Source organism: Bolinopsis microptera, chromosome 1, assembly GCF_026151205.1.
Source record: "Bolinopsis microptera isolate Bmic1 chromosome 1, MBARI_Bmic_1.0, whole genome shotgun sequence".
NCBI lineage: Eukaryota > Metazoa > Ctenophora > Tentaculata > Lobata > Bolinopsidae > Bolinopsis > Bolinopsis microptera.
In genome coordinates this window covers 11,254,087-11,274,851 of record NC_087072.1, presented here as the reverse complement: position 1 = coordinate 11,274,851, position 20,765 = coordinate 11,254,087, and the positions used below count along the sequence as shown (strand labels likewise).

At 40.1% G+C, this 20,765-nt stretch overlaps 1 protein-coding gene across 1 annotated transcript in view; it reads right to left on the bottom strand.

Moving 5' to 3' along the window:
- LOC134811649 (tyrosine-protein phosphatase non-receptor type 13-like) overlaps positions 1–20,765 on the bottom strand; it is a 44,553-nt gene that overhangs the window by 16,313 nt on the left and 7,475 nt on the right. The window contains exons 6-21 of the mRNA XM_063818670.1: positions 17,801–17,991; positions 17,334–17,369; positions 17,055–17,162; positions 16,820–16,888; positions 16,599–16,700; positions 16,235–16,411; positions 10,923–10,950; positions 9,351–9,431; positions 8,275–8,352; positions 7,643–7,934; positions 3,491–3,618; positions 3,193–3,339; positions 2,685–2,800; positions 2,439–2,557; positions 2,159–2,322; positions 1,943–1,996 (exon numbers count right to left, since the gene is read on the bottom strand). Coding sequence (XP_063674740.1) covers positions 1,943–1,996; positions 2,159–2,322; positions 2,439–2,557; positions 2,685–2,800; positions 3,193–3,339; positions 3,491–3,618; positions 7,643–7,934; positions 8,275–8,352; positions 9,351–9,431; positions 10,923–10,950; positions 16,235–16,411; positions 16,599–16,700; positions 16,820–16,888; positions 17,055–17,162; positions 17,334–17,369; positions 17,801–17,991 — 1,890 coding nt within the window. The remainder of the gene's footprint in view (positions 1–1,942; positions 1,997–2,158; positions 2,323–2,438; positions 2,558–2,684; positions 2,801–3,192; positions 3,340–3,490; positions 3,619–7,642; positions 7,935–8,274; positions 8,353–9,350; positions 9,432–10,922; positions 10,951–16,234; positions 16,412–16,598; positions 16,701–16,819; positions 16,889–17,054; positions 17,163–17,333; positions 17,370–17,800; positions 17,992–20,765) is intronic.

Below are 20,765 nucleotides of genomic sequence, written 5' to 3'. Positions count from 1 at the left end.
GGCTGAGTTTGGTTATAAATTATATTTGTTGCTTGTCGCTTGTCGTCATGTCGTCCAATGTTTTATTAAACGGAAAAGGTTCTGATAGTCGTAAAGAAAAATAAAACAAAATGAAGGCTTACATTTTAATCATACAAAACATAAACAAATCCCAAGTACACGGTCAAACAAATCGGAAGAAAATTCCTATTAGAAACGGATGATGACTTACACCGATTTCATACTCGACAAAGACAACAAAATTAATATCTGTTCAAAATAGCCTGCCGTTTTTCCCTCTGTTTTTATTTTTATGCCTTGCAGTCTCGCAAATCGGTGAAACATCACCATCTAATAATTCCAAACTAGAACTAACAGAATCAACTCGACTCTCCCCGCAACCAAATGACACAGTTTTCACGGATGTCTGAACCCCAATGTCAGCTGAAAATGGTTCCAGAGTATCGACATCGAAATGAGTTGTCCCAGGATCTACTTCCATTTTCAGTGATATTCTCTCCTCAAAAGGCTCATCTTCATTGTAGGTAATACGGTAAGCTATATTAAGGTTACCGGGACTACTAACAGAGGCCATCTCAGGACTTCTGGTTCGAGTAGTGAGACTGTCTTGAGAAGAGTTGGATGAGCTCAAATCAGGGTCCCAGCTTTCTGGGATAAGAAAGGAAGGAGGGGGCGGTAATTCTGGTGATGCAGCCTGTATTTGCGGGTCTGAACATGCACTGACAGTCAATGAATAGGGTATCTCCATTGCTGTCTCATGAAATGACACTCTTCTGACAATTTTCGACGTCTCTTCTGCTTCAAAAGTATGACATTCTTCAGAAAAGTTTGGTGAGTTTGTGGGCGTTTTTGGCTGTTCTTCAGTAAGTAAGTTTATATCAAGTTGGGAAGGTGCTGATGTGACCCGATAGCCGGGTGACTCTATCCAGCATTCTTCGTCATCAGTCTCGTGCTCACTTCCTGTCATGTAGTCATCTACAGAGATCTTAGTCGAGCTCCCTTTCTTCTTTAACCGTTGTGCCCGACTCAGCAGTTTCAGTCTTTTCCTCTTCTTCCTCTCTTTTGCTTTCTCTTTCATCACAAGACCTGGTCGTAGCTCCTCGTCAAGTCGAAAGTAAGCTGATGGCATCTCAACTACCCCACTCTGCGATCTCTTCAGTCCGTTTTTTTCCTTAGAGTTAGAGATTTTGCTTTCTGCTCTGAGATCTTCTAGTCCCACAGAGCGTTGGGAGTCCTTAACGTCTGGAACATCAGTTGTGCTCTTGGATCTACGAAGAGTAAAGAATGAGTTGCTCTTTTTCTTTGTTTTCTTCTCTTGTGATCGCTTCTTCGCTGCTTTATAATCCCTGAAATTCCCTTTGGTTTTGAAGGAAAAGGCGAATTTATCAGAGTTGGTTCTATCGTCTGCCAAGGGATGTTCAGGACTGGGAGTGGGAAACTGCTCATCCGCACTCAAACTACGAGGATTAGAACTGCTCTCATGAAAAAGTACGAGAGCTTCCGCTGCTCTACGAATATCTGTCGATTCTTTATCAGAATCTTGTTCGTTCTTAGAGGGTGGTTTAGGTTGAATATCGCTACTTTTTGAGGCCACAAAATTGCTCAGACTTCCAATTCGCATGCTCGACGGTATGCTTGGTGTTTCCAAAACTTCTTCCCTAGGTTTCTCAATACCAGAAGAAATTCCCCTTGTGAGTTTCTCAGGGATATCAACCGTGTCATCGGTTTCACCAAGAGACCGTTCAATCTCGTCAGCCTCCCCAAAAACTTCAAACACTTGCTCACGATTAATCACAAATCTATTTAGCGTATTGTAAGGTAAGTCTTTCTGTCGGTTTGTATTGTTAGCATTGTCGTAGAGAAACTCAAACTCGTTTTCGACCAGATTAATGGGGTCTGTCTCTGTGTTCGTCTGAATGTCGTCTGTGTGAGTTTTAGTAACCTTTTTCGGTGGCTTAGCTACGACGGCGTCCACTGTGTCAGGCTCTTCGGGACTCTGGAAGTATAGTTATTAGTTAATGATAAATCTTTTAAATTTAAGTTTTTTAGCTGCAGCCCATTCGTATGAATCAACCATCTGGACAGATCAGAATATTATGGACGGTTTTTAAGTATTCAGTTCACTTCCAACTGAATCAAAAGAAAACCCTGGACTCACATTATTGTTAGTGATGACGGATCTTGGTGACGGAGTGTAGTCCCTTACTGAAAAAGTCGGTTCAACCTCCTCAGTTTCAGGAGGCAACATGTTTTTCAGTTTTATGTAGAACTTGTGAGTATCTGCACATAGCGTCATGATAATCCTGGATATCTTCGTGCTCTCTGTAGGAGAAAGAAGAATAGCAAATCGGTAAGATCATTTGTAATAGTTTGGTACGTGAAGATTACTCAAATACGATTCAATCTAGGAAATAGGAGAAAATAAAACTTCTTTTTACCAGTTTCGAAGTTGTATCTGCGCTCGTTTTTGTTCTTTCTTCCAGTGTTACCAACAGTGACATCAAGTATGAATGTCTTGTTTTTGTAGGATAGGTTTGCGATTTGACCCCAAGAGTATCTAGGAAAAAAAGTAATGAGTCACTAACACCATATAATAAGGTCGGGAAATACGGTCAGAACCGCAAAATATATCAAACATTTTAACAACTTGAGAAAGTTCGTCAAAAAAAGATTTTGTCTCTTACTTGTAAGGTGTGCCACGTTTTATTGCAGAATCATTAGGTTTCTCATACAAAATAACAGCTTGAAGAGAAATTCCGATATAGCTGTGTTCCACTTCGTAAGGATTCCTTTCATTTACCTGATAACGATATGAACTGTTATAATAACTGGCATTTATAATTTAACTCGGGTAAGAGTTGGCAAATGAGCTGACAGAGATATTCTATAAATAGATTGCAGGCTTGTCGGCGAAGGCGTTTAGCGAATTTACATCGGTGAGAACACTGAACTAATTTACCGATTTTGTCAAAACCTATTTAGATTTAGAATATGGTACATAACTTTTATGATCAACTCGTCTTCTAGGAAATAAAAATTGCCAAAAAGATTTTGTGCCAGAAAAGTTTTCTCAGAAAACTGACGCCACACGCCATATTTAATTTTATGCACAAAGAAACTTTCAGCTTAGCCACCTCAACTCATAACTACAATACTATTGAGTATTTGACCCAGTTTAAGAGATGAACTCACCTGGAAGAAGTGAACTCCGTAACCAGGCTGCTTGGACACGATCTGAAGGTACCGGAGCACTGCTTCGTTCTGACTCATGTCATCTAGCTTGCTGTGCAACATCGGTATCTCCTTACTAGCATACATGTAGGATAAAGTCGACATCACCTGACAAGATCAAGCGGGTCAGATTTTACGGGAATTTGTGGACGAATTATTGAAGAATCATTTTGATCAGAATCAAAGATTTGTGAAAATGATCAATAGAATTGAAGATGATAACTGTAAGTTGTAGTGTAGAGCACACCACCCAACTCACATCAGGGGGAACGTAGCTGTAAGGGTCGAAGTACTGGTTACCAGTTCGGTCGTAATAGTCCCCCATGTCCGCTTGTAGAGCCAGAGCCGCCAGGTCAAACGCTACCTCTTTAGTGATCTGGTATCTCTCTGACGGAGGGGAAGTGTGAGTGATCGAGCGAGAGACCCCCCCCCCCCCCCCTCCAGTGACAAAACTACTTGACTCTTGAGCTGTTAGTGGAGCCTAGTGTTTAAGAGGGTATCAGTTAGTAATGTGTCGACAGTAGCTGGAGGAGCTTCGCGCCGCCATGCCCGCGATTTAGCATACCTGAATACTATTTTGAAAACATTTTCTTGTGTTTGAACACTATTAAGTTATAATGTCACTGTTTTACGATGTCAGTCCGATATCATACGTGCCCTAGGAACAATATCTGATTTAAGCAAATCAGCCAATCAGTATAATATTATAAATGTGCTCTAGAGATCTACAGATAATCAGTGTGCCTCATCAACATAACATAACTTGCATCATAACATCACTTGCTGGCAAAAGTTCAAAATTCCGCGGCTTTGTGGCCCTCCTTTGTTTGAGGTAATTGGCACCATGAGTGAACAATATCTGTATAACTGCTATTGTTTCTACTTGCCCTTGTTAAATAGTTGCAGACCAGAGGAGACTTGGAAGTTGAAAAATTGAGGTGAAGAATTCTTTATTGACTGCCGCTATTGTTTCTACTTGTCCAACTCGAAAAGTTGCAGATCAGAGGAGACTTGAGGAATTGAGAAACAACAGTCTTACACAGTCGTTAAATACCAGCAGACCAGAGGAGACTCGAGGAATTGAGGAATTTTTAAAATGTATGTAATCGGCAGTCAAACCATACAGCTAATGGACAATAACAATCAAAGATCATACAAATTCCCGAGATGCCAACAGTTTCCAACTTCCCCTCTTGAAGATCAACATGAGAACCAGTCGTAATACCTTCTAATAATATTGTTCCTAATATTGAGTAGTTTCGAATGGTATTATAAATCACTCTACACTGAACTATCACGTGACTAAGTTGGCCCATACTATGTAATGTCATCGGTAGATCAAATAGGAGGTACATGGATAATATCACTTTTCAATAACCTTTTTGATCCATCCAACAGGTTTTAATAGTTTCTACTTTTCTGCTGATTCTTAGTTCTGCATAATTTATATCGATTTTTTCTTGATTTTCTGAGCTACTTCAATTTCACCGGTGAAAGCTAACATAATAATTATTAGATGACGTTTGTATAATAAAATTCACCTTTCGCTGAAATACGGTTATCAGCGGTTAAATTTACCAAAAATTGTCACTCACAGATTGTACAGCTTCGCATACACCCCCTCCACCGTCCTGGCTCCGATGAGATGGGGTCGGGTAGCGTCTGACAAAGCACGCACTGATCAAGTGCACGAATAAATTGTGGAAAGTTGCTCTGATTAAGGCGTGCACAATATAATTAAATATAAAAACAGACCGATGGTCCATGCTTGTTTCTTGTAACTGATTTTGTAGGACCTGTTCTTCCATATATAATATAAATTGTGTGGTGGTTAATTTGTTACCATTGACCATTTTTCTTTTGGTTATGTTACTGTACTGCTTTGTTCAGTTGGGTTGACTCAAACTGTCATAGCGCTTTTAGTTTTTGGTTCTGATAATTTGTTTTGGTGTACTCTAAATTCAAACCCAAAATTATCGAAATGTCAAATAAAATAGCATCATTAAGTTACAAAAAACATTATAAAATATATCTCATAGCATTCACAGAATTCAAAACAAAGTCCCGTAACAGTAAGCAGGTCATAATTGTCTCCCCAACTCCGACCACATAATCCTCAAAACTCGGCAAGGTTCCAAACAGCGCTCCGCCAGGCTGACCAGTCTCCTGGAGTAGAACTTCCTCGTGTGTAGTGGAACTTTCGCTCTCTTATTAAGGATATCAGAAGTGTCTGAGAATGCAGGTCTGCCCGTCATACAGCCGTACAGAACACACCCGATAGCCCAGACACTGGCTTGAAGTGGGAAGTACTGAGGTTTGGAGAACGCTTCAGGAGGCAGACATGCAGTGGTGCCTCTGAGAAAGTTGAGAGGGTGTTTCGAAAGAGGTAGAGCAGTACCGAAGTCTATCAATTTGAGTTGGTTTGTCTTGGGATTGTAGAGGATATTCTCTTCCTTGATGTCTCCGTGGTCGATGTTGTTCTGAAGACAGTAATCCACAACTGTGTACAGCTGCTCTGCTATGTTCAGTACGGTCTTCTCGGTAAGTTTGCACTTTCGAGTCAAGGTGTGCAGATCACTGAATCCTGGCTCGTATTCCATCAGCAGATACCATTCTCCCTTAAAGAGGAAGTGGGTTTTATACTTCACTACATTGGGGTGATGTAGTGATCTTAGTGTCGCTATTTCTAGTGGTAGTTCTGTCCCGTCCTGATAAACCATAGGAAGGTCTGGATGATCTCTGAATATCTTGACCACGTATCTGTTGAGGGATATGTTGTGCTGTGTAAGGTACACTGTACCATTACCTCCTGCTCCAAGTTGCTTGATAACGATTAAATCTCTTAGAAGGGTTGAGGATAACATTTTGTTTCGTAGAAAAGAGGTATCTCGTATCTTTTATACTGGTAGGGACGAGCAACTTTGAAAGAAAACAAATTCAAGTTTGAAAGAACTGGTACGTCTTCTTTGAAAGGACGAATTTAATCAGTCGATACTCGTTATCACGTGACCAACATGTTTTCTATGTGGATCTGACAGTCTAACGGGCGATCCAAAACCCTAGCCGTCTATTCTGACCACAACCTTAACCCAAGCAATAAGCATTAACCAAACCCTAATAATCCTAATAACCCTTGAACACCTATTCTGTGTGGTTCTGACGACCAAAATCCTAGCCCTTTATTAATTGACCTCAACCCTAATACAAGCTAATTATTATTCAGTTTCACCTCAAGTCTCCACTGGTCTGCAGTTATTTAACAATTAGGGCAAGTTGAAACAATAGTAGTTATACAGTTAATTGCTAACTCATGGTGCCAAGTATCCCAAACGAAGGAGGACCACAAAGCTATGAAATTTGGAAGCTGAACCAAGTTCGTGTCTCGCCAGGTTCCGCCAGAGGGCCTGCTCGTGATAGATGAAGCATCATCTCTTGGTTGCAGTGGGCCACTGCCCAGGTGACTTCGACAGTTCGACAGCGTTAATCACTCATCACAGATTGAGGTTCGACCCCAAAGCATGTCAGTGTCGTAAACGTTCCGTTGCATGTTCAGCTTATCAGAGTAAACTGAGTAGGGTGAGAATGGCCGAATGGGGTATAGTGCTCCGGACAGTAGAGTCGTTTATAAGAGAAATTAGAAAAACACTTTCCGCAGCAAAGTTTAATGACACATTTCCTGTAGGAATTCTCATCACACTTTTCCAGGCAGTAGCTGTAACTGCTGTATCGATGCTACTATTGTACCTTCATGGGCTTATATAATATATACCACTGCAACGTGCGAGTATGTTATCCCGATCAGATGCCAATGTGAGCCGATAGCGTGCAGCAACAGAGGTGCACCAGTGCGTGCCATGGGATCATGAAAGAACAAGAAAAATCGGTCCCCATTAAGTTTAACACCACATAATGTGAGTCGTTGGATCACAAGCAGAAAATGGAGGGAACAATTGTGTCGAACGCTACCTGGACTCTAGTTCGACACGTACCGGAGTTCGACAGTGGTGATTTCTGACGAACTTTAGTACATGTCGGTCGTCGGACTACAGTACGTTATTTCGAGCAAGTGCTGTTATGTTGAGGAGGCACTGCTTCGCTGAAATACTCAAGGGAGGGAGTTCAAAGTTTCTAAATCAACCAATTAGGTTTAGTTCGAGTTTAAAATTATCTTGAAGTAAGTGATATATTGGTTCCTCTTAAAAGAGTGAGATTCCGTAGTTTTGTTATTGGGTGACAACTGACAGGGAATTGTAACAAACCGATTTGTTTAAAAGTTTTATTTAATAAGCGACTCTTCACTACCGTGACCGTCGCTTGTTACAATTTGTTACATTTGTTTTATTAAATAATTGTTTTATTAACCAAAAGTTTACTATCTAGAGTAGGACTAGGAGTTGGGCACACAACTTACCCTCAAGTATGAGGTTTCTGATGTGTAGAAAGAACTGTAACCGTGTAACTTGGTTAACAAACTTATGGGGAGAGGGAGGGTAAAACTTTACAGCTAACTTCAGGGTGACAGCAGGAGAAGTCGGAGCGTCTGATTTCCACTTGTCAGGAGCGTATAACTTGAGTTTGTGGTCGGAAGGTACGAACTCAAACACTCCCTTAGCGGGGGAGTAAAGGAGCCCGAATAAGGAGCCATCTTCTATTGCTAGACGCTTGATAACGGTAGAGAATACTGACTTTATCGTGTCGTCCCGCTGAAGTTGGAAGATGATTTTAAAAGCGGAGAATAGTGCAACTAAGTAGTGTATTACAACCATCATGAAAACAGAGTAAACCGGCCTGAAAACTCAAGGTAGGAATGTACAGTTAGTATTATCTAAACCTACATAATCAGTGGAATACACGGTTAGAAGACACTGTTAACACACGGTTAACACACGGTTAACACACGGTTAACACACGATTAACACACGGTTAACACACGGTTAACACACGGTTAACACACGGTTAACACACGGTTAACACACGGTTAACAAGCGGTTAAAAAACGGTTAAAAAACGGTTAACACACGATTAAAGAGGTTAAAATTTCACCTGAGCTGGGATCTGGAAGCGTTTATTGGAGGGAAACTGTATGATAACGGGTTTACCAGTGCGCCTCATCGTCTGAAGCTGAAAACAAGCAAATTTACGTTTTATAAGATACAGACGCTGTTGTGAAACCCTAAACGATAGCTAAGGGTTATAGTTTTGTGCCCTTTTAAGGAATAAAGCTGTGATAATTCGATGAAAAACGGGCACCAGGTCGGCCGTCTACAATTTCCAATCACATGACACGTGCATGCAGATGTAAACAGATTGCAAAATTTCCGTTCATAATAAAACTCAACAGACCTCAGGATCAACAATAACTGGACTTGGCAAGTCATGGAGTTTTCGGGGAGGCTTCTTCACCGGTGTAAGAAGGTACGGGGAATCAAAGTTAGCACTCATAATACCAACTGTATTTGTGGTAATTATAGTATAATAAAAATAATTACAAGATAGTGTTAACGACCAATTGTATCAACACATTTGCAGAGTTAATATAAACAAACAAGCGCGATCTGTGATGGGTCGTGTGGGTGTTGTGTTATTTTCTATGTGGGGTATAGCAGCAAATGCAATCAATGACACACCAAATTCCTTTGTAAGTGTGCTGTGCGAGGATACGCCGTACATTTAACACATAATATCTCCGATATATGATATCTGGAGGCGATCAGTCCAGAGGCACGAGATTGAGAAACGGCTCCTAGTTATAAATAACAAATGTGATTGGCGTAAGTAAAGAGTAGGTTTAAGTGAACGGTAGTACAGACTTGACACCATATGTGGTGACGCCATAAACATCGGACAGCGATTTATTTATCACAGATAACACTATATATAATATGCAATTTCCAGGTTTCAGTGCCCTAGTACGATTACCGTTACTGCTCGACATCAATTCTCGAACCATCTACACCAATTATTTCGCGGTACCTAGCAATTTATTTTTCGGCATTTCCATATGCCGTTGAGAATAAAACGAAAAAATCAGTGCTCGTTTGGTAATTAGATGCTTGTATTGACGCAATAAATAAATGGAGTAGTGTTTTCAGAAGGAGGAGGATCAGGAAGAAGCTCACCTGAACTGGCTGGCTAGATTCCGAGCTGGTGGCAGATATAGAAGTATCTAGTCTGAACCCATCTACTCGACCTGAACTCGACTGAAACAAATGTCGGTTAGAATATGCAAGATACTGATATTATGTTTTGATTTGATCAATGTTTGGAATTTGATATTCACATATTATTTGATAATTGATATGCAGCAACACTTTAAAATTGAGTTAAATTTACATAATCAATCGATATTGGAGGAATCTGTATAAATATATGATAAAATTCGATGTTCTAAGTGTAACCTTGATGTCGTTGTGGGTGGCTGGACAAAACGAATTTGAAAAATAGTTATGATCTAAAATTCGATGTTTTACAGTAATTGTAGCATTGGTGTCGTTGTGGGGGGGCAGACATTTCGAGTGGGCCGGAGAGTTGAGAAGAAAAAATATCAACACCTTTGAAACATAGCAATGAAAGGGTGGGCATAGAATCTAATGCTGGTCTGGCGGTCAGCCCCTTCTATTACGATTTACGAGGGGTCGATTTATTTTATATACCCAACATAGTCTAATGGGTCCAGGCAGGGACTCCTTTAAGGACACAATGAAGAGACAAAATGAGTTCAATTAAGCAGTTCTTGGAAGTCAATAGCGGTTATTCCAAAAAAAGAGGGAATATCATAACGCTGTATTGACAGTATCGAGCTGTCTGCACGAACAGTAGCAGGATATTTGGTGAAATTTTTGTGGGGTTTTTTACATTCAGGATAAGGTTTTATCTGTTACTCATCTTTATATTTATCCTACTACAATGATAAAGATTCCCGGAGACTAAATAAAACCACAACCCTTTTAGAAGCAGCAGAAATTAAAAGTCATTGAAATCTCTATGGTTTTAAAAACATGTTGTAGATATCCTCAAACTAACTTATTTGAATATTTCTGTTCAAAATGAATTAACTTAGGTAATTATTGCTGGGAAATGTGATGGGATGGTAAAAGGTATCACAATAAAACTTACAAACAGATAATACATATTATGAACTTACATCTTCACTCTGCCATGTAGTGATGCTCGTAAAACTCATAATTTCAACTAAAATAAATCCAACGAATTTTAAATAAAAAGAACAGATTAAGCAAAGATATTTCCCCAAAATATAGCTCAAAATGAAAAATAATGACGTAGGAAGCTTCAAAATGCTGGCCAACATGCAAAGTTCACTCAGCTCAATTGATGACACACGCTTATAACGTATTAGAACGACTAATGACGCTGATCGCTTTGAGAGTATAATATGGTCCCATTACTAATGTGAGTAAGAACTAGCAATTACTAGAAAGTCCAAAAAAAATGTGCACATTATATTACCATCCATGGGGATTTGAATACACCTGGGAGTAGAAGGAAGTGACACAGTTCAAACCCTGGGTATGAAATAAACTGTGCATCCAATTTCGCGAAACCAAGAGAAAAATCAAGAACCAGAGAATAGAAATGAACTGTCATGAGTGAGAACTAATATGGCCTGATGAATTTGGTAAACACTAGATATGAATAGTAAATGGTATGTAGAAGAGTTATCGTGTACTCACGCTTTTCTTCATAGATCTAGCCTTGTCGCTGAAATTTAGTATTTAAGTTCTCCTCAAAGAAGTAAATTCAATGCTTACCGAGCGATTTGGCCGTTTTACCACTGTGAACGGGTGCTGTACCATCGTGCTGGCGGCAAAACTTAAATTGCTTCAAGAATAAAATATAAACGCGCGTGCCATTATTTATTATATATTTAACCACATTTATTGGGCACAGCAATCAGTCCATGCGCGTTACGTAAAACAAATCCGCGTACGGTACCAACAGAAGGACTTTCGACAAATCTGTTCCAAATAAAAAGATCGAAAATCGAGTGTTTTAGTGAATAACTTAGAATATAATTTTGATTTTCTCAAGATCTGACTGATAGATTTTCTTTAAACTTTCCAGATAGTTACATGGCTATATGACAGATAATGTGTGACAGTTTGGGAGAATTTCTATGTGCCAAAATGGAGATATGACTTCAAACACAAGAAAATATCTCAAAATGGCGGTTTCTAGCGGAACGCAGGCACATATTTCAAGATCCTACCGATAAATTTTCTTTAAACTTTCCAGATAGTTGTATGGCTATAAGACAGATAATCTGTGCGATTTTGGGCGAGTTTCTATGTGCCAAATTTGAGATGTGACTTCAAACACAAGAAAATATCTCCAAATTGGCGATTTCTAGCGGAAAAAAGTCATATATCTCGAGATCTGAATGATAGAATTTTTTAAAACTTTCCAGATTGTTACATGGCTATAATACGGATAATCTGAGCGAGTTTGGGCGAATTTTTATGTGCCAAACTTGAGATATGACTTCAAACACAAGAAAATATCTCAAATTGGCGCATTCTAGCGGAACGCAGGCATATATTTCGAGATCTGAATAATAACATTTCTTTAAACTTTCCAGATAGTTACATGGCTATAAGACGGATAATCTGAGCGAGTTTGGGCGAATTTCTATGTGCCAAACTTGAGATATGACTTCAAACACAAGAAAATATCTCAAATTGGCCCGTTCTAGCGGAACGCAGGCATATATGCAGGAGGAGGTGTAGGGGGAAGAGGACTCAGGAGGAGGTGGACTTAGAAGGAGGAGGACTGAGGAGAAGGAGGAGGAGGAGGAGGAGAAAGAGGTGGAGGAGGAAGAGGACTGAGGAGGATGTGGAGTGTGGACTCAGGAGGAGGAGGACTCAGGAGGAGGAGGAGGATGGGGACTTAGGAGGACTGAGGAAGAGGAGGAGGAGGAGGTGGAGGAGGAAGAGGACTCAGGAGGAGGAGGACTCAGGAGGAGGAGGACTCAGGAGGAGGAAGACTCAGGTCTCAGGAGGAGGATAAGGACTCAGGAGGAGGACTCAGGAGGAGGAGGACTCAGGAGGAGGAGGAAGATGAGGATGAGGAAGACTGAGGAGGAAAAGAAAGACTGAGGATGAGAAGGAGGACTGAGGAGGAGGAGGAGGAGGAGGGGATGAGGGGGAGGAGGAGGAGAAGACGACTGATGAGGAGCCAGGAGGAGGAGAAGGACTGAGGAGGAGGAGGAGGACTGAGGAGGATGAGGAGGAGGAAGAGAAGGAGGAGAAGGAGGTGGACGAGGAGGAGGACTGATGAGGAGGACGAGGAAGGGATGAGGGGGACGAGGGAGAGGAGGAGGAGGAGAAGGAGGTGGGGGAGGAGGACTCAGGGGGACTCAGGAGGAGGAGGATTCAGGAGGGAAAGGAAGAGGAGGAGGACTGAAGAGGAGGATGAGGAGGGAATGAGGGGGAAGAGGAGAAGAAGGAGGTGGAGGAGGAGGAGGAGGAGGAGGAGGAGAAGGAAGTGGAGGAGGAGAAGGAGGTGGAGGAGGAGGACTGAAGAGGAGGAGGAGGACTGAGGAGGAGGAGGAGGAGGGGATGAGGGGGAGGAAGGAGAGGAGGGGAAGGAGGAGGAGGATAAGGAGGAGGTGGGGCAGGAGGACTGATGAGGAGGAGGAGGAGGACTGACGAGGAGGAGGACTAAGGAGAAGGAGGAGGTGGAGGACTAAGGAGAAGGAGGAGGAGGATGAATCAGGAGGAGGAGGAGGAGGAGGAAAAGGAGGACTGGGATGAGGGGGAGGTGGGAGATAAGGTGGAGGAGGAGGACTCAGGAAGAGGAGGACTCAGGAGGAAGAGGTGGATGAGGAAGAGGACTCAGGAGGAGGTGAACTCAGGAGGAGGAGGACTCAGGGATACTCAAGAGGAGGAGGACTCAGGAGGAGGAGGAGGATGATGATGAGGAGAACTGAGGAGGAGGAGGAGGGGATGAGGGGAGGGAGAGGAGGAGGAAGATGAGGAAGAGGAGGTGGATGAGGAGGATGAGAAAGAGGAGGATGAGGTGGAGGAGGAGGACTGATGAGGAGGAGGAGGACTGATGAGGAGGAGGAGGACTGATGAGGAGGACGAGGAGGAGTATGACTTAGGAGGAGGAAGACTGAGGAGGAGGAAGAGAACGCGCCAATTTAAGATATTTTCTTGTGTTTAAAGTCATATCTCGAGTTTGACACATAGAAATTCGCCCAAACTCGCTCAGATTATCCGTCTTATAGCCATGTAACTATTTAACTATCTAGAAAGTTTAAAGAAAATTTACAGTAGGATCTCGAACATATGTGCCTGCGTTCCGCTAGAAACCGCCATTTTGAGATATTTTCTTGTGTTTGAAGTCATATCTCAGGTTTAACAGATAGAAATTCGCCCAAAATCGCACAGAATATCTGTCTCACAGCTATGCAACTATCTGGAAAGTTTAAAGAAAATTTATCAGTAGGATCTCGAAATATGTGCCTGCATTCCGCTAGAAACCGCCATTTTGAGATATTTTCTTGTGTTTGAAGTCATATCTCAGGTTTGGCACATAGAAATTCGCCCAAACTTGCTCAGATTATTTGTCTCATAGCCATACAACTATCTGGAAAATTTTAAGAAAATTTATCAGTAGGATCTCGAAATATGTGCCTGCATTCTGCTACAATGCGCCAATTTGAGATATTTTCTTGTGTTTGAAGTCATATCTCAGGTTTGGCACATAGAAATTCGCCCAAAATCGCACAGAATATCCGTCTCACAGCCATACAACTATCTGGAAAGTTTAAAGAAAATGTATCAGTAGGATCTCGAAATATGTGCCTGCGTTCCGCTAGAAACGGCCATTTTGAGATATTTTCTTGTGTTTGAAGTCATATATCAGGTTTGGCACATAGAAATTCGCCCAAAATCGCACAGAATATTCGTCTCATAGCCATACAACTAGCTGGAAAGTTTAAAGAAAATTTATTAGTAGGATCTCAAGATAATCGACTTTCGTGAAATATTGTTCCGAAACCGCCAATTTGAGATGTTTTCATGAGTTTGAAGTCATATCTCAAGTTTGGCACATAGAAATTCTCCCAAACTTGCTCAGATTATCTGTCTCATAGCCATACAACTATCTGGAAAATTTATCAGTAGGATCTCGAAATATGTGCCTGCGTTCCACTAGAAACCGCCATTTTGAGATATTTTCTTGTGTTTGAAGTCATATCTCAGGTTTGGCACATAGAAATTCGCCCAAACTTGCTCAGATTATCTGTCTCATAGCCATACTACTATCTGGAAAGTTTAAAGAAAATTTATCAGTAGGATCTTGAAATATGTGCCTGCGTTCCGCTAGAACGCGCCAATTTGAGATATTTTCATGTGTTTGAAGTCATATCTCAGGTTTGGCACATAGAAATTCGCCCAAAATCGCACAGAATATCGGTCTCATAGCCATACAACTATCTGGAAAGTTTAAAGAAAATTTATCAGTAGGATCACGAAATATGTGCATGCGTTCCGCTAGAAACCGCCATTTTGAGATATTTTCTTGTGTTTGAAGTCATATCTCAGGTTTGGCAGATAGAAATTCGCCCAAAATCGCACAGAATATCCGTTCCATAGCCATACATCTATCTGGAAAGTTTAAAGAAAATTTATCAGTAGGATCTCAAAATAATCGACTTTCGTCAAATATCGTTCCGAAACCGCCAATTTGAGATGTTTTCATGAGTTTGAAGTCATATCTCAAGTTTGGCACATAGAAATTCGCCCAAACTTGCTTAAATTATCCGTCTCATAGCCATACAACTATCAGGAAAGTTAAAAGAAAATTTATCAGTAGGATCTCAAGATAATCGACTTTCGTCAAATATTGTACCAAAACCGCCAGTTTGAGATTTTTTCTTGTGTTTGAAGTCATATCTCAGGTTTGGCACATAGAAATTCGCCCAAAATCGCACATAATATCTGTCTCACAGTCATACAACTATCTGGAAAGTTTAAAGAAAATTGATCAGTAGGATCTCGAAATATTAGCCTGCGTTCCGCTAGAACGCGCCAATTTGAGATATTTTCTTGTGTTTGAAGTCATATCTCAAGTTTGGCACATAGAAATTCGCCCAAACTTGCTCAGATTATCTGTCTCATAGCCATACAACTATCTGGAAAGTTTAAAGAAAATTTATCAGTAGCATCTCAAAATAATCGACTTTCGTCAAATATTGTTCCGAAACCGCCAATTTGAGATATTTTCTTGTGTTTGAAGTCATATCTCAAGTTTGGCACATAGAAATTCGCCCAAAATCGCACAGAATATCCGTCTCATAGCCATACAACTATCTGAAAAGTTTAAAGGAAATTTATCAGTAGGATCTCGAAATATGTGCCTGCGTTCCGCTAGAAACCGCCATTTTGAGATATTTTCTTGTGTTTGAAGTCATATCTCAAGTTTGGCACATAGAAATTCGCCCAAAATCGCACATAATATCCGTCTCATAGCCATACAACTATCTGGAAAGTTTAAAGAAAATTGATCAGTAGGATCTCGAAATATTAGCCTGCGTTCCGCTAGAACGCACCAATTTGAGATATTTTCTTGTGTTTGAAGTCATATCTCAGGTTTGGCACATAGAAATTCGCCCAAAATCGCACAGAATATCCGTCTCATAGCCATACAACTATCTGGAAAGTTTAAAGAAAATTGATCAGTAGGATCTCGAAATATTAGCCTGCATTCCGCTAGAACGCGCCAATTTGAGATATTTTCTTGTGTTTGAAGTCATATCTCAGGTTTGGCACATAGAAATTCGCCCAAAATCGCACAGAATATCCGTCTCATAGCCATACAACTATCTGGAAAGTTTAAAGAAAATTTATCAGTAGGATCTCAAGATAATCGACTTTCGTCAAATATTGTTCCGCGGAACATACGGAACAGAAAGTCCAACTCGGTACCAATAATGACACTAGTTTTGAATTGAGATTAAAATTAAAGAAGCTAAACTAACCCGGTCCGTATCTTCTGGACAGTAGTGTACATGCGATCCAGGTCAGTAGGAGTATGAATACATTTACCAGCAGCACACCCTGTCTTACATCTGGATTTAGCAGTCCCGTATGGGTTATCTGGTTCCGAACTTGATATACTTGAATCACGAACTGGAGCTTTTACTGGATCGGATTTCCTATTAAATACAATGAGTTGTTTGTTCCAACGTTGCAATTTGAATACCATGTGGTACCCTACATTAGATTAGCTATAAATAGTCTAATCTTAACTGTCAATTTAATCGATAAAAAAATTGATTTTATTACATGTGACGTTACTGAACTATAACGTTTAAAAAAATTGATGCTTTGAACTTGACATACTTGGTTTGAAGATCAAGGTCGTCAGCAGTAGAGTACGTATCATCAATACTAGGACTAATAGATACAGCCAGAGGAGAAGTACCCCTGCTGTCTGTTTTCGGTCTGGGACGTTATCAGTAAGTACAATTTTAATTTATTATTACTCTTATTTAAAGCGTACGAAGTGTTCATGACGTGCAAGCTGTTTATTCAGATAAAATTGTATTTTGAAACTTATTAACCTCCTGTTCTCAAGATCCATCTCATTAGCGTTGGAATAATTACAATCTTCCTGTTGTTCTGATTTACTCCTGATAAAGTAATCTACTATCATGTCCTGTGTTGCAGTGGCTATTGCACGACACCTTGTAAAATTAGATCGAAACGTGTAAAGGTATAAGCCACACTTTTTGTAATAATTGTAACGGAATCTTTACATTTTTCCCACACATAGCAAACCATGTTTGTCCCACATACCTAGCTGGGCTATTTGTGATTTCGTTTGTAGAGTAAGGATCCACTTCTACCCCCATATCTTCATATGTACTGTACGGGTTAATTTCCTCTTCTTCGTTATTCATTTCACTGGGTTTCACTCTTTTAGTTCAAGAATATCATATACATAATGTTGTATATAAATATATGCATATGTATAATGGAAATTGTAACGATATTCAACTTTTCTGGCCATCGGTTCTTTCGTCTTTTCAGACTATAATTGAATGATAGGTTATCATGTTACAACTTATTACTCACTGAACTTCACCACTAGCCACGCTTACTACACCGTTCCTGAATGTTCCATATTTTAATTAAAATTTCAGTAGTAGGTGACATAGTGATATGTTTGATTTGACTGTTTTTATGTTTCGGAAATCCTATGGAATCGATAATGCTCTTCGAATGAACTAATTAAGCGAATGATGACTCAATTTATGCGCGTCATACGCTATCGTTGCTATGGATTGGGTTACAAACTCAGCCAAAATGTAAACCTTGAGACCTTAAAGTGCCCTACCTAGATTCAACTGTCAAACTGTGTATATGAAACCTAATAGCTGCTAATAAAATACGGATATGATTCATAATAAGCAGAAGTATGTTGATTGCTGATGGGCAACAAATTGATGATTATCCAATACCCACCAATGAAAACTCATTATATCGAACAATTGCACCATCCTACTAATTAACAAAAACTTAATTCTGGCAACAAAACAAACCTCTCGATATCAGACGTGGTCTCCTTGGCAGGGCTACTCCTGGAGATGTTGCTGGAACTGCTCTGAGATTTGCTGTAGCCAGTGTTGGGGATGGTATCAAAACTTGGAGGAAGAGGAGGAGGAAGAGGGGGAGTGGGTAGAACTAGAGCCTTGCCGCCTCTAAGTGGACGTTTTACTGCATCCATCGAGTTCTGGGGTTGACAGATGCGATAAATGATATATAAAAGCAACTATTTAGGGGCCCTATTTAAACGGTTGTGAAACAATAAATTATTTATTACTATAAATTATGTTGATATTTATTGCAAAACTGCTATTAAGTTTATAAACTCAATAGTAGCTTTGCTTAGGTAAGGTAATCATGATTAAACATTCTTTGCGCAAAAGACGTGGAGAATGGTTGGAAGTGGAGAAAAGTTGGAAAGCGTTGGAAGATTGTTTTCTCGCGTGACAGCGATTAATCAACATCGACTAATTAAATTCTCCAAGTACTGTCATGTGTCAAAAAAACTTGCACTTCCCCACTATTACCTACGTCCATAAAATTGCATAATGCGAGGAAGCTACCCTTCAACTATTCCTACTTTCAGAATGGATCAATATATTTTGGCGATGAAACGCATATTGTACACTAAATACTACTCCACAAAAACTCCTATGACCTATAAGTTAGATAAATGACAAGTTTAGTTTTTACGGACCGTTGCCAGGTAACAGTGACTACACAATACGACTACCCATTTTTGATCAATACAGGAAACTTGTGAGCACGAGACTCAGCTAATGGTATGACAGCACCTCTCTGGGGAATTAATTTACAGATATTTAATTTCGTCAATTCGGGAGAATTGGGCTTTCTGTACAGTCTTTCTCCAGAAACGCTCATTTACAAAACGCTTAATCTAAGATGGATAGTAAATATTCTTCTCTGTAAGTCTGGAGTGTTATTTAAAATACTTTTTACGCAACAATATTGCATGGCATTCCTATTCAAGCATATGATAGGTGCAAGGGCCAATAGGGCAGGACTTAATAAAAATCCCTCACAATCGTTACATCAGTAGTCAGTACCATACTTAGTTTCATCTAATTTCGCTTATTCTGATCGAGCTTTTATTCTGTCAGATGTGGCTAAATTTCATGTGATAGCTGCATTTGTCTCAGTACAAACAAACAAACAGGAGACATTCAAACATTTATTGAGAAAGAAACAAAACGAAACGAAACTTAGTACCCCGCTCCAATGCGACAAAGATATCGTATAAGTCATAAGATAACTAAATAATTTGCACAATAGGGTGCCCATGTCTGAGCTGATCTCCTCAAAAACATTCTCTCCTCATCGGAGCAAAAAATTTAAAAACAAACACGGGTCTCATAGTTTGACTTACAAAATGAAGAATGAAACCGTCTCTTAACGAAATCAGAATAACAACAGTCTACTTGAAAGTGTACCACAACGTGATGTATTCAATAAACAAATAAACTAATAAACATAATATTCACGTAGAGGAAAATATACCACTCGGCAGTGTAATGTACAATTTCTCGTCAGATAGACTAAAAACGAGTTTTCGCATTGTTTATAGTCATATCCATAGTATAACAGCAAAATGAACATCTTTTCTAAATCGATGGGCACCAGATATCAATCTTGGTAATGGTATACTGAGAATTAATACGTCTACCTAACCAGCCTTGCAACGCCACAGAAAACTATTGACTAAAACAGGGATCAACCCCCTAACAGATCAGTATACACTATACAATATACATTGTATAGTGTATATAACCGGTAATACACACGGACACACAAGAGCAAGGTACACCTCTCTACTACAAAGTGAAATAATTGGATCGTTATAGCATTATAGGGAGCGAGATAGGAGAGCTACCACTCACACATACTCACACACACAATAGTTTAAATATAAGATATGCTACATAATCCATCATTACCACGAGGAAGTTAAGATTGAATCTCCTCAAACTCTGCACACTGTACAAATATCTAGCCCAACTATCTAGCCGGGCTAAGAGAGAACATTCGAGAACTGTTTGAGAAGATTTAGAGTACTCACTACTGAGAGGTGCGACTATTCATGTACTAAACTTCGTCACAGTTATTCATTACCATACTGATTCCTCGTGTGCCTGCCCAGCGCCCGTGTGAGTCAATCCGCAGGCTCTGCTGTGTATAAACTGTACAAAGGCTCCATAGTTAATATAACCCTTTATTAGACAGAGAGCAGAATATGATCACCAGAAAGTCTATCCCAGTCTAAATATTACTCCAATCATAAGAGTAGGTTAATTGAGACAACATTATTGTCCAGCCTATAAAATACACTACGTAGTCACTATAGCGATACACCCGGGCTAAACTATTACTATTGCACATAGTAAACTGCTATTAGAGTAGTAACAACATAACTATTACTATTGCACACAGTAAACTGCTATTAGAGTAGTAACAACACAACTATTACTATTGCACACAGTAAACTGCTACTAAAGTACTGTAACAACATGTGGATTACTATAAAGAAGAGTAACTTGGTAGTTTCCCCGACATATACTGAAGACTACACTTACAACAGTTTGTTAGATGGTACACACTGTTATCCACCCTCCACTGTTAGAGTGGGTAAGAGTGTTCAGACGTGAGGGCGGCTACAGTGATACGAGACAGTTATTAACACTTGGCTACAAGATCTTGTGGAGCGACCTGAAGTTCTCCGGTCATAAAATACTACCCAGTGCTACAGACAAACCATCGTGACAGTTGCCCTGACAGTAGCGTGGAAATAGGAAGCAAATCAGAACGAAGAAGATCTACAGAGGGCCCAAGCTTCCCTCCAGGGCGGGCTGATAACTGCTCACAGAATGTACGAGATCGAAACTAGGAAACTGTTAATGATCCGCCTGACCGGAAGGGGACTACTCCAGAATTGGAGCCAATACA